General features: G+C 39.9%; 1 protein-coding gene across 1 annotated transcript in view; it reads left to right on the forward strand.

Moving 5' to 3' along the window:
• METTL3 (methyltransferase like 3) overlaps positions 1 to 14,186 on the forward strand; it is a 25,185-nt gene extending 10,999 nt beyond the window's left edge. Inside the window, exons 2-11 of the mRNA XM_006835465.1 lie at positions 8,354 to 8,571; positions 8,648 to 9,052; positions 10,606 to 10,781; positions 11,372 to 11,588; positions 11,807 to 11,994; positions 12,544 to 12,582; positions 12,758 to 12,866; positions 12,983 to 13,048; positions 13,182 to 13,294; positions 13,978 to 14,186. Of these exons, the coding sequence (XP_006835528.1) occupies positions 8,354 to 8,571; positions 8,648 to 9,052; positions 10,606 to 10,781; positions 11,372 to 11,588; positions 11,807 to 11,994; positions 12,544 to 12,582; positions 12,758 to 12,866; positions 12,983 to 13,048; positions 13,182 to 13,294; positions 13,978 to 14,089 (1,643 nt within the window). The 3' untranslated portion in view covers positions 14,090 to 14,186. The remainder of the gene's footprint in view (positions 1 to 8,353; positions 8,572 to 8,647; positions 9,053 to 10,605; positions 10,782 to 11,371; positions 11,589 to 11,806; positions 11,995 to 12,543; positions 12,583 to 12,757; positions 12,867 to 12,982; positions 13,049 to 13,181; positions 13,295 to 13,977) is intronic.
• Positions 14,187 to 14,189: the final 3 nt, after the last annotated feature.

Consider the following 14,189-nt stretch of genomic DNA (forward strand, 5'->3'; position numbering starts at 1 on the left):
CCCCCCCGTTTTTTTAAATTATTTTTAACTTTTTATTGTGAAATGGGTGAAGGTTTGCAGACAAGATCACCAGCTTTACATTCAACAATTTATACAGGATGTTTCATCTCAATGATTACAAGCCCCTCCCTATAACAATAGTTATCCTACTTCCTCTCTGTGGCTCCCCATTTACATCTTATATTTCACAAAGAACAAAGCAAAAATGTTTGATGTACACATATAAACCAAAAGAAAAAAATATATATTCATTTAAATGCCCAAAGGGCATATTCTGCAAGCTAGCTAGCTTCCTGCACACAGACACACAGCTTTACTCAGTCCAGGGGACTAGAGTCCAAAGCTGCTCTGTCTTTGCATGCCACTGCCTCTGCCACTGTCTCTGCTGTTGCCACTTTTTCAGGCAAGGAGGGATCCCAGTCTCCTCGCGTGTTCTTCCTTCTTGACGGTCCTGGATCATCTGATCCTGAATTGAAAGATTAACCACACACACCCCCTTTTAGATACACATTTTCTACAATTACAGTTGTGACAATCACAATTAATCTTGCTAACACTCACAATTGAATCATAAAATCCTTTCACCAGATCCATTTGGAAAAGAGGGAAACTATTCAGTGGGGAGTCTACCTTACTCCCCTCATTCTGAAACTATGAACACTCATGAAAGCTTGTAAGCCATCCACTTCAAGCCTTTCTAATACCCTCCCCGCTTCCTCCCCCATTTTTTTGATAGCCAATTTCTAAACTGCCCAGCCCAGTTCAAGCTCACCAGGTGCTCCTCAGAAAACCTATACAATGTCATTATGAGTTGGAATTGACTCAACCACACTTAACAAAAACAACAAATCCACCCAGTAGACTGAGGAAATTATTCCTTTAGATGAAGAATTCTTCCATTCCAGTTGGAATTATGAGCAAAAGTCTAGTTCCACTGTAGCAATTTGCAGTTGCTTACAGTATCAGACATTTTTATCTTAATTTGGTGGAGTTCTGGTCACCTACCATCCAAGGTAGGCCAAATGGGTACTAGCTGCAGGTTTGGGAGGTCACATACACATCCCTGCGCTTCAGAGCAGCCGGCCACCTCTCAGCCCTAGTTCCCAGGGGCTAAGCCAGTGCCCATGGGCTCAGGAGTTCACACATCTTCCTAAACTTTAGACCAGCCGTCCTCTTCTCTCTCATCTCAAGATCAATGGGTGTCAATGGAACGTGATGAAACTCAGCCCATGTCTTCGTTGCTGGTTTCCTTTTTTTTTTAAATCAATTATTTTGTCAGCGTCCTCAAATTTAACCATATTTTTGTCTGTTTTCCTTGATTTCATCTGTAGTTTCCTCAGTCTTTCTCACAGTCCACTGAAGTTGCCAAATTAAAATTCTTTGAAATCCCTTACCAGGTAGTTCTGATACCATTTCCAGTGTTATGTTTGGTCACTTGTCTGAAGCATTCGCTCTTGTTTCTTTGTTTTCTCTTAACCATTGTGGTATCCTACTTATACTTGGGTGATGATTGTATATTGGTGTATTCTCAGGCACTTAGACCACCTGTCTCCTAGTAGATGTGGAAGATACCAGAAATGTGAAATTGCTAGTTTTCTGATAATTGTTATGTAGCGTATTTCAAGTGCCTCCAGACCTAGGGGCAGACCCTAGGTAGAGCAGAGACTGTGTAAGAGGAGGTACTGCTGGTCACTCTACTGTCTACCAGGAGGGCCCAGAAACAAGGAAGAGCTGTGTAGTTTACAACTTACCCAGCCTCCAGCTGCGTCTCATGCCCACAGGACGCTGTAGCCCCAGCAGCTCACAAAAGCTCAAGATGGCAGTGCGCTACTGCGCCACACCAGCCCAGAGTCCGTCTGTTTTCCTTCTCTGTCACTGTTTCTGTTCAGCTTCCTCTTCAATCGCTATTCAATCGACTTCTCTGCCCTCTCCTCTTATACTCAGGGTTCCAGGATCACCATCTGTGACTATTTTACTTGGTCTCCCATTTGTTGCAGAGGGTCAGCTCAGAGCGGTCTGCTTACTCTGCCATTCTGCCCAGGACCAAGATCAATGCTTTTTCTGAGACAGTGTCCTATAGGGTGCTTAAAGTCTAGATTAAAATGTAAGTCTATTTTCAATATAGCAAATAACATTTTGTGAAAAGTTGGATAAACTGTTCACTTGAAATAGTAGATGTAATGAAGAAATAAACCTAACAATAGACAAAATGTTTGTAAAAGAAATAATATGATACTATTGCATTTTTGGAGTCCTGGTATGGCACTGTGGACTAATGCGTCTGACTGCAAAGTCTTTTGAACTGCAAGGTCGGTGGTTCAAGCTCACCAGCTGCTCCTTGGAAACCCTACACAGGGTCACTATGGGTCAGAATCAACTCAATGGCACTACACAACAACAACAACTGAATTTTTAAGCAAAGCCAGAATTGCTTGACTGCATCTGGGTTTTGGTATATATGTTTAAGAAATACTATTTGTAGCAATAATGGAAGGTAATGTGGCAACAGAGTCCTGATGTGGCGCTGTGGATTAATGCGCCAGACTGGAAAGCCATTTGAACTGTAAGGTTGGTGGTTCAAGTTCACCAGTCACTCCTCAGAAACCCTATACAGGGTCGCTCTGGGTCGGAACTGACTCGACGGTATTTAACAACAATAACAACAATGTGGAAAGTATCTTCCTACACAAATTTGGGTTAGATTACACTAATCACTGACTGGAAATTTGAAATCATAGCCATTGCTCAGTAATTTGACATTTATTTTAACCAGTGACACTTTCAAATTATTTTCATGTAAATCACATAGACTTGTTAAGTGCAGTCGAGTCAGTTCCGACCCATAGCGACCCTGTATAGGGTTTCCGAGGAGCAGCTGGTGAGCTTGAACCACCAACCTTGCAGTTCAAATGGCTTTGCAGTCTGGTGCATTAACCCACAGTGCCACACCATGAAATCACATAGACTAGGAAGAAGTCAATATTTTATTCAAAATCAGGATACAATAGGGATTGTTTGTAGGGGATTGTTGTTGTTGTTATGGGCCCTTGAGTTGATTCTGATCCATATTTGTTAACAAAATAAAACTGCTAATGGCAGACTTTGCACCAGGCAAAGTTTGAATATAAATTAAGAGAGGAAATTAGATAGTTTATGACTTACCTAAAATACATTAAAATTTCAGAAATCTACCTAACAAGAAAAAGGACCCATTGGCTGAGTGTTGAATAATATTTAATAATATTTAACCCTCAGTTTCTGTTATCAGTATCTATATACAATATATAATTTATATAATCTGTTGCTTCCTTTAGTTAATTTTATTAATTAAATAGGTCAATATATAATGTATAGCAGTTAAATTTGTGGATCCAATGTCTCAAATGCACATTTTAAAACACATCTTTATTTTTCTTCCATAATAATGAAATGTAGTGATCATGCTCAAGTTGCTTCATGAAGTAGATTTTTAAATACTTCAAAAAACCTTGACTGATTGACTTCACTGTATAAATTGTAATGTTTTACTATACTTACACCGCAAGGTATTTTAGCTCAAACTTATTAGACTTGTAGAATCTCTGAATTGCAAGAGATTTCACTAGTCACCAATTCAGTTCTGTTCAATGAAGGCATTTTGTCTGTAGTCTCCAAGTTAGTGAAATACTAATTGTTACTTGTATTTCTTACGTATTTTATCTTAGGTCAGTTATTCTCAAACTCCTTATAATCTAATCATTCAAATGCTTCCATGTATATACATCACCTCTTTGTCAAAATGAAGAACTTACATCATCAGTTCATCTGATAAATGATCCAGTCTCTAATTTTCAGCAGAATTTAAAGGAAGCATAAGAAATAAGCAAGGTGAAGAAAGTTCTATCAATTATTTAACATATCTAGGTAATGTTGCTGGAATTAGAAGTCTGTTTTCCCATTAGTGTTAATAACTTATCTCAATAAAATACCAGCAAGGTGTTTGGTTTGTATTTTGGCTTAATTTTCTTTGGGAATATCTGAGTCAAATTTTACTAAATTCAGTATCATCAGATGAGAAATTTCTAAGTATAAAAATATTTCTACATACGTTTAACAGACTTCCAAGTTCTGGAAATTTATCTTAATATTTCATCTGTATTTTAACTACCCACATATATTCCAACACTCCATCTGTTAGTTTGTTGTACTGTGGTGGCTTGTGTGTTACTGTGATGCTGGAAGGTATTTTAAATACCAGCAGGGTCATCCATGGTTTCAGCTGAGCTTCCAGACTCAGATAGACTAGAAGAAGGAGAGGTGAACTACTTCTGAATGTTCTGAATAGCCACTGAAAACCTTATGAATATCAGGAGTGGAATACTGTCAGATAGCACCAGAATACTGAATACTGAAACATTATAAATAGCACCAGAATATTGTCACATATAGCACCAGAAGATGAGTCCCTCAGGTTGGAAGGCACTCAATCAGCTGTAAGCATCCATTAATAATTGGAACCTAGAATGTACAGAGTATGAATTTAGGAAAATTGGAAATTGCCAGCTATTAAATGGAACACATAAAGATCAATATCCTAGGCATTAGTGAGCTGAAAGGGATTGGTGTCATAGGCTATTTTGAATCTGACAATCATATAGTTTAGTATGCCAGGAATGACAAATTGAAGAGGAATGGCGTTGCATTCCTGATCAAAAAGAAAATTGCAAGATTTATCTTGAGGTACAATGCTATCTGTGATGCAATAATATGTGTATACCTACAAGGAAGACCAGTTAATACCACTATTATTCAAATTTATGCACCAACCATTAAAACAAATGATGGTGAAATTGAAAAACTCTACCCACTTGTTCAGTCTGAAATTGATCAAACATGAAAACAAAATATATTGATAATTACTGGTGCTTAGAATGCTAAAGTGGAAACAAAGAGGAAGGATCAGTAGTTAGAAAATATGGCCTTGGTAATAGCAATGATGCTAGAGATTGCATGACAGAATTTTGCAAGACCAATGACTTCTTTATTGCAAATACCTTTTTTAAATAATAAAAGATGGCTAAACACATGGACCTCATTTAGATAGAATACAGAGAAATCAAATTGACTACCTCTGTGTGAAGAGACAGTAGGAAAGCTCCATATCATCAGCCAAAACAAGGGCAGGGGCCGACTGTGGAACAGACCATCAGTTGCTCCTATGCAAGTTCAGGCTGAAGCTGAAGTAAAATTTTAAAAGTCCTTGAAAGCTTAAAATATGACCTTGAACATAGCCCACTTGAATTTAGAGATCATCTGAAAAAACAGATTTGATGCATTAGACACTAAAGACCAAAGACCAGAAGAGTTGTGGGATGACATCAAGAACATCATACAGGAAGAAAACAAAAGGTCATTAAAAAGACAAGAAAGAAAGAAAAGACCAAAGTGGATGTCAGAAGAGATTGAAATTTGCTCTCTAGCACAGAGATGCTAAAGCAAATGAAGAAGTGAAGAGGTAAAAGAACTAAACAGAAAATTTCAAAGTTCAGCTTGAGAAGACAAAGTCAAGTATTATAATGGGAAAAAAAAAAATATATATATATATATATATATGAAGGAGACCTGGAATTAGAAAATCAAAAAGGAAGAACACACTCAGCATTTCTCAAGCTGAAAGAATTAAAGAAAAATGCAATCCTTGATTTGCAATTTTGAAGGATTCCATGGGAAAAACATTGAATGATGCAGAAGCTTCAAAATAAGATGCAAGGAAAATACATAGTCACTATACCAAAAAAAAAAAAAAATGGTTGCTGATTAACCATTTCAAGAGGTAGCATATGATTACGAACCAATGATACTGAAGAAGGATGTCCAAGGCACATTGAAGGCATTGGCAAAGAACAAGACTCCAGGAATCCATGGAATACAAACTGAAATCTTTCAACACACTAATGCAGCACTAGAGGTACTCACTTATCTATGCCAAGAAATTTGGAAGGCAGCTACCTGGCCAACTGACTGGAAGAGATCCATTATTTGTGCCCAGTCCAGAGAGGTGGAATGCAGAAGCCATCAGACAGTATCATTAATGTTACATGCCAGTAAAATTTAGCAAAATTTAATTTTTAAATGGCTGCAACAGTACACTGACAGGAACTGCCAGAGGTTCAAGCCAGATTCAGATGACAGATATTATTGCTGACATCAGATGAATATTGTCTGAAAGCAGAGAATACCAGAAAGATCTTTACCTGTGAGTTATTAACTATGTAAAGACTTTCGACTGTGTGGATCATGACAAGCTATGAATACTATTGTGAAAAATGAGTATTCCAGAACACTTAATTGTGCTCCTGGGGAACCTGTGCACAGACCAAGAGGCAGTCACTCGAACAGAACAAGGGACAGTGAGTTGTTTAAAATCAGGAAAGGTATGCTCCAGGAGCTCTGGTAGTATAGTGGTTATGAATCAGCAGTTAGAAACTACCAGCTGTTCCGCAGGAAAAAGACGAGGCAGTCTGCTCCCGTAAAGATTTACAGCCTCGGAAACCCTGTACAGGGTCGCTATGAGTCGGAACCGACTCCACGGCACATAACAACATCATGCTCCAGGGTTGTATTCTCTCACCATACTTATTCAATATGTATGCTGAGCAAATAATCTGAGAAGCTGGATTATAGAAAGAACATGGCATCAGGATTAGAGAGAGATTCATTAACAACCTGCAATATACAGATGATAAAACCTTGCTGAAAGCAAAGAGGACTTAAAATACTTACTGATGAAAACCAAAGACCACAGCCTTCAGTATGGGTTGTACCTCAATGTAAAAAAACAAACAAACAAAAATTAAAATCCTGTCTACTGGGCCAATAAATAACATCATGATAAAAGGAGAAGAGATTGAAGTTGTCAAAAGATTTCATTTTCTCGATCCCCCATCAACACTCATGCAACAGGAGCCTAGAAATCAAATGATGTACTGCAGTAGGCAAATCTGCACAAGACCTCTTTAAAGTCTTCAAGAGCAAAGATGTCAGTGTGAGGACTAAAGTGTGGTTGACCCAAGCCATGGCATTTTCTGTTATCTCATATGCAGTGAATAAGGAAGACCAGAAAAGAATTGATGCATTTGAGTTATGGTGTTGGAGAATATTAAAGGTACCATGGACTGCTAGAAGAACAAACATCTGTGTTGGAGGAAATACAGCCAGAATGCTCCTTAAAAGCCAAGATGGCCAGACTTTATCTTTCATACTTCACACATATTATCAGAAGGAACCAGTCCCTGGAGAAGGACATCATGATTGGTAAAGTGGAGGTTTGGCTAAAAAGGAAGAAAACCCCTTGTGAGAAGGATTGGTACAGTGGCAGCAGCAATGGGCTCAAGCTTAACGACTGTGAGGATTGCACAGGATAGGGCAGTTTTGTTCTGATGTGCATAGAGTCACTATGAGTGGGACCTAACTCAACGGCACCTAGCAACAACATCAACTCATAGATATTAGGCTTTTCCATAGGTGGTAACCTAATGTGCGTTTCCTTACATCTTACTGAGGTTATGATGGCTACCCAGCTTGTGAAGCAATAGATGAGAAAAATACACAGCCAGGAAATATTTTGTGATGAGCACTAAAGGCTACATTGTTTAGCCTCCAGCACTATCATTTTGTATACCCTTGAAGTCTAGTAATCTTGAGTCATTAAAATTTAAACTTCATACCTGAAAAAGGATTATCTGATCCCCACTTGTTGAAAATTTTTATTTTTATTAAAATGCAGATTGATTATATCGTCATTTAGAATAACTGAAGGGAGGTAGTTAAGTCATGCTGACAAGTCGGTTCCAACTCATATAGACTCTGTAGGGTTTTCAAGGAGTGGCTGGCTGGTGGGTTTGCACAGCTGACCTTGTATGTAGTTAACAGTTTAGATCTTATCCTACAGCCCACACCAAGGAGGTAGTAAGCACATGAAATATACCATGTTGCTAGTTTATTTCCTTTTGAAGTACATCAAAGACAAGGAATTAGGAAAGCTCATACCCAGTAGGTAAAGCTGGGTAGTTCCCAGAATGTCTAGTATTATCTTGGTAAAGCAATGAATGCTTGAGTATGGTAAAGGAAAGGTGAATTTGAATTGCAGGGTTGGTGGTTCAAGCTCACCAGCCGCTCCTTGGAAGCCCTATACAGGGTAGCTGTGAGTCAGAACTGACTCAATGGCACTCAGCAACAACAATCTAATGCTAAAGTCATCCAGATAATTTATTGCATAATCCTATGTGCTGAGAATACTGAAAAAATTTGATTCCTAAGGAATATGTATAGACTATCATTGATTGCCTTTTTCCTTTGTTCCCTTCACTCTTAGATCTACGGAATCCAGAGTCAGCACTGTCCCCAACCTTCCGTAGTGATAGCCCAATACCTACTATACCCACCTCTGGTGGTCCTAAACCCAGCACAGCGTCCGCAGTTCCTGAACTAGCTACAGACCCTGAGTTAGAGAAGAAGTTGCTACACCACCTTTCTGACTTGGCCCTAGCATTACCCACTGATGCTGTGTCCATCCGTCTCGCCATCTCCACGGTAATCACTTTATAGACATGGTTGGGAGCCTACCACTTCTTGGTCAGTGTCTTAATGCCATCCCCTCCTTCCCTAGCCAGATGCCCCTGCCACTCAAGATGGAGTGGAAAGCCTTCTACAGAAGTTTGCAGCTCAGGAGTTGATTGAGGTAAAGCGGGGCCTTTTGCAAGATGATGCACACCCTACTCTGGTGACCTATGCTGACCATTCCAAGCTCTCTGCTATGATGGGTGCTGTGGCAGAAAAGAAAGGCCCTGGGGAGGTAGCAGGAACCATTTCAGGACAAAAACGGCGTGCAGAACAGGACTCGACCACAGTAGCTCCCTTTGCCAGCTCTTTATCTTCTGGTCTGGCCTCTTCAATGTCAGAACAAACTAAGGAGCCAGCCAAGAAATCAAGGAAACATGCTGCCTCAGATGTTGATCTGGAGATAGAAAGTCTTCTGAACCAACAGTCCACTAAGGAACAACAGAGCAAGAAGGTAGGTGTCAGAAAGGAAATTACTGTGGAGATTCATATATAAGCTCTCAGTTGTAGCTTTGAGGGCAATTTTCCTCTAGATCACGGAGCAGTTCTTAGAATTGAGGGTTTAAAGCAGCAGGTAGGATGATTTTGCTCTTCTGGGAACATTGGCAAGGAGACTTTAAGTTATAACAGCCTGGAGTGGTTACTGGTATCTGCTGGATAGAAGCCCAGTACACTGCTAAACATCTAACTGCATAGGACAGTCGCAGCCCACCCCCACCCCCACCCCCACGTCAGGAAAAGAATTTTCAAAATGTCAGTAATAGTAGGATTGAGAAACCAGATTTAGAGAACCTTTGCCCATTGAATCTGTTCAGAAGATTTTTCTTTGGATCAAGTTAAGAGGAACTCAAATATAGAAATACAAGGGAATGTCAAAAAGTTTGTGGGAAAATTGAATTAAAAGATAATGGGGGAAAAAATAAAAATTGAAAAAACAACAAGATAATGGAGCTTTTTAAAGGAGGGGAGTGGTTGACTTAGCAGTCCAGGAGCAAAAGTCCCTGGGACCATCAAGGGAGTAAAGCAGAGTGCGGGACCCTACCCAGAGAAAGTGACACCAGAGATGGAGGCAGAGACAATGACTTGGAGAGATGGAGCAGCTGGGGACTCTAGACCCAGAGAGGGAGAGGGGCTGTGTACTGATGACCAGGGAACAGGCTTGCAGGATATATCCTTTGGTTATTTGATGATACATGGAAGGGACTGTAATCATGGCAATGAAACGATATACGATAGGATAAACGTAAAGCTCATGTAAACTATCACATAAGCCACAATAAAACATTAAAAAAAAAAAAAAAGATAATAGAGCTTTTTAAAGCCCCTTTGTATAGAAAGATGAATACTGGAAGATAGTCATGGACTAATAATTATGGAAGTTGATGATTAAACAACATGATTTGGCAGTATAGTGATTCTGTGTATAGATACTGGATTGACAGTTCTTAATCGTGTGCTACTTCTGTGAATTTGAGTAAGTTAACTTCTCTTGAGCCTTAGTATAACCAGAGTACCCTCCCTTATCGAATTGTTAAACAGTAAGGCTTAGTACCTACCTAATAAGTGTGGTTTTTATGGGAAGGGTAGGCTAATGCTTAGCTGTAAGAACCAACCCACTGCCACTAATTCCAACTCAGTAACCCTATAAAATACAGTAAAACAGCTCCATAGGGTTTCCAAGGCTGTAAAATCTTTATGGAAGCAGACTGTCTCATCTTTCTGCGAAATGTCTGGTGGGTTCAAACCACTGACTTTTCAGTTTGCAGTCCAATACTTAACCCACTGCACCACCACCGGACTCCTTAGTTAGGAACCAGGCCTCTTGTGTCAGAATTATATCCCAAATGTGCAGAAGGACTAAATATAACCTTTTATCCTAGGGTTCCAGCTTTCCATTTTGCCAGTTCATCGACCCCCTGTAAGACAGTCAAGAACAATGTGCAGAGGTGGTTGAAGAAATAGTGTGATGTACAAGCAATTTTAAGGCTAAAGCTACTTCTTTTACAGGTCAGTCAGGAGATCCTAGAGTTACTAAATACTACAACAGCCAAGGAACAATCTATTGTTGAAAAGTTTCGCTCTCGAGGTCGGGCCCAAGTGCAAGAGTTCTGCGACTATGGAACCAAGGAAGAGTGCATGAAAGCCAGCGATGCTGACCGGCCTTGTCGCAAGCTGCATTTCAGGTCTCGTGGGAGGGGAGAAGGTGGGATCAGTTTCATAGAAGTAATCATTTCTTTTCAGCACACTTCTTCCAAAGTCTTTTGGGGTTTTAATCTTTGATTCTGGTTGTTTAGTTTTTGGTTTGTCTAAACCCTCCATACTTGAAAGTATACTTCCAGAAGTGCTGTTCTATGAGAGTGAATTCAGGCTATCTCCCAATAAATGTGAGATTTCTCAAATGTCCTACCAGAATGTCCTTTCCTCTTGCAATAGCAAAGCATCACTGCCTCTGAGTCCCAGTGACAGTAAAAATTCTCCGGAAAGAGTATGACCTTAGGAGAAATAGAACCTGAGTTTTTAGGTCACATAATTTTATTCTGCTGTAACCCACAAGTTCTTCCTATTAACTACTTTCTTTCCATAGCTAAGAAAGCTAAGTCTACGTAGAGTAATTAAAATCTTTAATATGAAATGGATTTCTATGTCACCTGCCCTCCTTCTCGTAACACTCTTGGAGGAAGCTCTAGTAGAGAAAATTAGGATGGAAGAGCAGAGTGGGAAAACAGTCTCATTCTGGAATACTGCTGATGATTCTTGTTTTTTATTTCCCCAGACGAATCATCAACAAACATACTGATGAGTCTTTAGGTGACTGCTCTTTCCTTAATACATGCTTCCACATGGATACCTGCAAGTATGTTCACTATGAAATTGATGCCTGCATGGATTCTGAGGCTCCTGGCAGCAAAGATCATACACCAAGCCAGGAGCTTGCTCTCACACAGAGTGTTGGAGGTGACTCCAGTGCAGATCGGCTCTTCCCACCCCAGGTACCTGTCTGTGCAGAAAACTCACCTCAGCTTATGAACATATGAGAGTAGGACAGCCATTGGATAGGAAGGCAGGGTATATTTCAGTAGTCTGTCTTGTTGACTGGGAATGGAGTGGGGTATGTTTATAAGGGAGTAGGAAAACAGATGGAAAAAAGGGTCTGGGGCCATGAATATGAGTGAAGAAAGGGAAGATGACCAAATCCCACCTCATGCAGTGGATCTGTTGTGATATCCGCTACCTGGACGTCAGTATCTTGGGCAAGTTTGCAGTTGTGATGGCTGACCCACCCTGGGATATTCACATGGAGCTGCCCTATGGGACCCTGACAGATGACGAAATGCGTAGGCTCAACATACCAGTCCTGCAGGATGATGGCTTTCTCTTCCTCTGGGTCACAGGCAGGTAATGTAGTTCAAAGATATGTAGGTATGGGCAGACGTAATACAGAGTGAGTACTGGGTGGGAGATAAAATCCTGGGTTTTCCTAGAATTGCTATCAAATGTAGGGCTGATTCAGCTTTTTATCCCTCTAATATGACCTAGGAATCCTGGTGTGGCGCTGTGGGTTAATGCGCTAGACTGCAAAGTCAGTTTGAACTGCATGGTTAGTGGGTTCAAGCTCACCAGTCACTCCTTGGAAACCCTCTAGAGGGTCGCTATGGGTCAGAACCGACTCGACGGCACTTAACAACAACGAGACTTAACGTCTCTTTGTAACACAAATGATGCCTTGAGTTATATTTAACGCTACATTTATGTTGTGAAAAAATAAAAGTCATTATGGTTAGGCACTATTATTTTTTCATTCTTGGATCTACCCTGTGTTTCCATGTAGAAAATTCATTGACCATCTACTGAAAAATGTTTTTAATATTTACAACATTTATCACATGTTTTGGAACGAGAAAAATAATACTATAGAAGTAGTTTATTAAACCATTTTCTTTCTAGGGCTATGGAGTTGGGCAGAGAATGTTTGAACCTCTGGGGGTAAGTAATAATCTTTTTTTTTTTTTTAAAGAGAAAGCACTGCATACTGCTGTCATTACTGGATGTATTCCCTTCTCCCAGTGTTGTTGCCTGTGATTCTTTGCCTCTGTAGATGTTACTGCCCCTAAACTGTAAAAGCCTACTTAAAGGTCTGGTTCTTTTTCATTCACCACAGTTATGAACGGGTAGATGAAATTATCTGGGTGAAGACAAATCAATTGCAACGTATCATTCGAACAGGCCGTACAGGTCACTGGCTGAACCATGGGAAGGAACACTGTTTGGTGAGTACCAGTAGGGTCCAAATTAAGAGGTAGAGCATAAACAGGAAATTATTTTTTACCAAGCAAAAGTTCAAAAATGGTTTCCATAAGGTTATCTTGTTTTCTGTGGTGAGTAGGTTGGTGTCAAAGGAAATCCCCAAGGCTTCAACCAGGGTCTGGATTGTGATGTGATCGTGGCTGAGGTATGTGTTTCCCCAATTCAGCTATGTTCTTTATCTGAGTTCTCTCATTTGGGTCATAAACATAATGGAAAGGTCTACAGGTGTAACCTAGAGTAACTGAAAAGTAGATTTCCTAAGTTCCTTTGTTTCCTAGGTTCGTTCCACCAGTCATAAACCAGATGAAATCTATGGCATGATTGAGAGACTATCCCCTGGTACTCGCAAGATTGAGTTATTTGGACGACCACACAATGTGCAGCCCAACTGGTAAGGTGACCAGTGAACAAAGTAGTCCAATTTAACATTCCATCCATAGATGGGCTCAGAGGATTTAGAAAACATCTAAATTTGTATTTAAAGCAGTTTTATAGTTTTCTACCATCATCTGAAACCCAAAAGGCTATAGGATCCAAACCATACAATGTAGGGTCTCCAGTCTCTTAGAACCCAGTCCTCAGTGATTCGGTGCGATGTACTAATTACTAATCTGCCCCCTGGTGGTTACTAAGAATCTACACTATCAGTCAACAACTGCAACATCTTTGACCCACCCCTGCTTTGTTAAGTTGGTTCTGACTCTGTATAAGCAACCTTGTATAAGATTTCCACAGTGAGCAGTCAGTGAGTTTCAACTGTCAACCTTGTGGTTTAAACCGACCTTGTGGTCCACAGCACCACATGCTGCTAGCATTTTTACTTGTCCAAAGAATAGTCACTGGTAGCAGCAACAATTGTGAAGTAGGTCTGGCTAATCATTAACCCTGAGGTAATGGAGACCAGCCTGTTTTAACATCAGATTCTTCCCAATACCTAACCAGCCATGCTATCATAAACTATTCTAATGATAGGTCTTTTTTTTTTTTTTTTTTTACAGAATGGCATGAATATTTGATAAGATGATATGCATGTAACTATCATTTGTTTTCCCCCTTTACCCGCCCTTGCTTCAGGATCACCCTTGGAAACCAACTAGATGGGATTCACCTGCTAGACCCAGACGTAGTTGCCCGGTTCAAACAAAGGTATCCAGATGGCATCATCTCTAAGCCTAAAAATTTATAGCACTTCCTTACAGAGAGAAGCTCACAGCCATGACTCACATTATTGTACAATAGTGTTTTTCCCCTTATTTAAATAAAAGTTTGTCTTGTAATTGGGATTT

Source organism: Chrysochloris asiatica, unplaced genomic scaffold, assembly GCF_000296735.1.
Source record: "Chrysochloris asiatica unplaced genomic scaffold, ChrAsi1.0 scaffold00017, whole genome shotgun sequence".
In the NCBI taxonomy this organism is placed as follows: Eukaryota; Metazoa; Chordata; class Mammalia; order Afrosoricida; family Chrysochloridae; genus Chrysochloris; species Chrysochloris asiatica.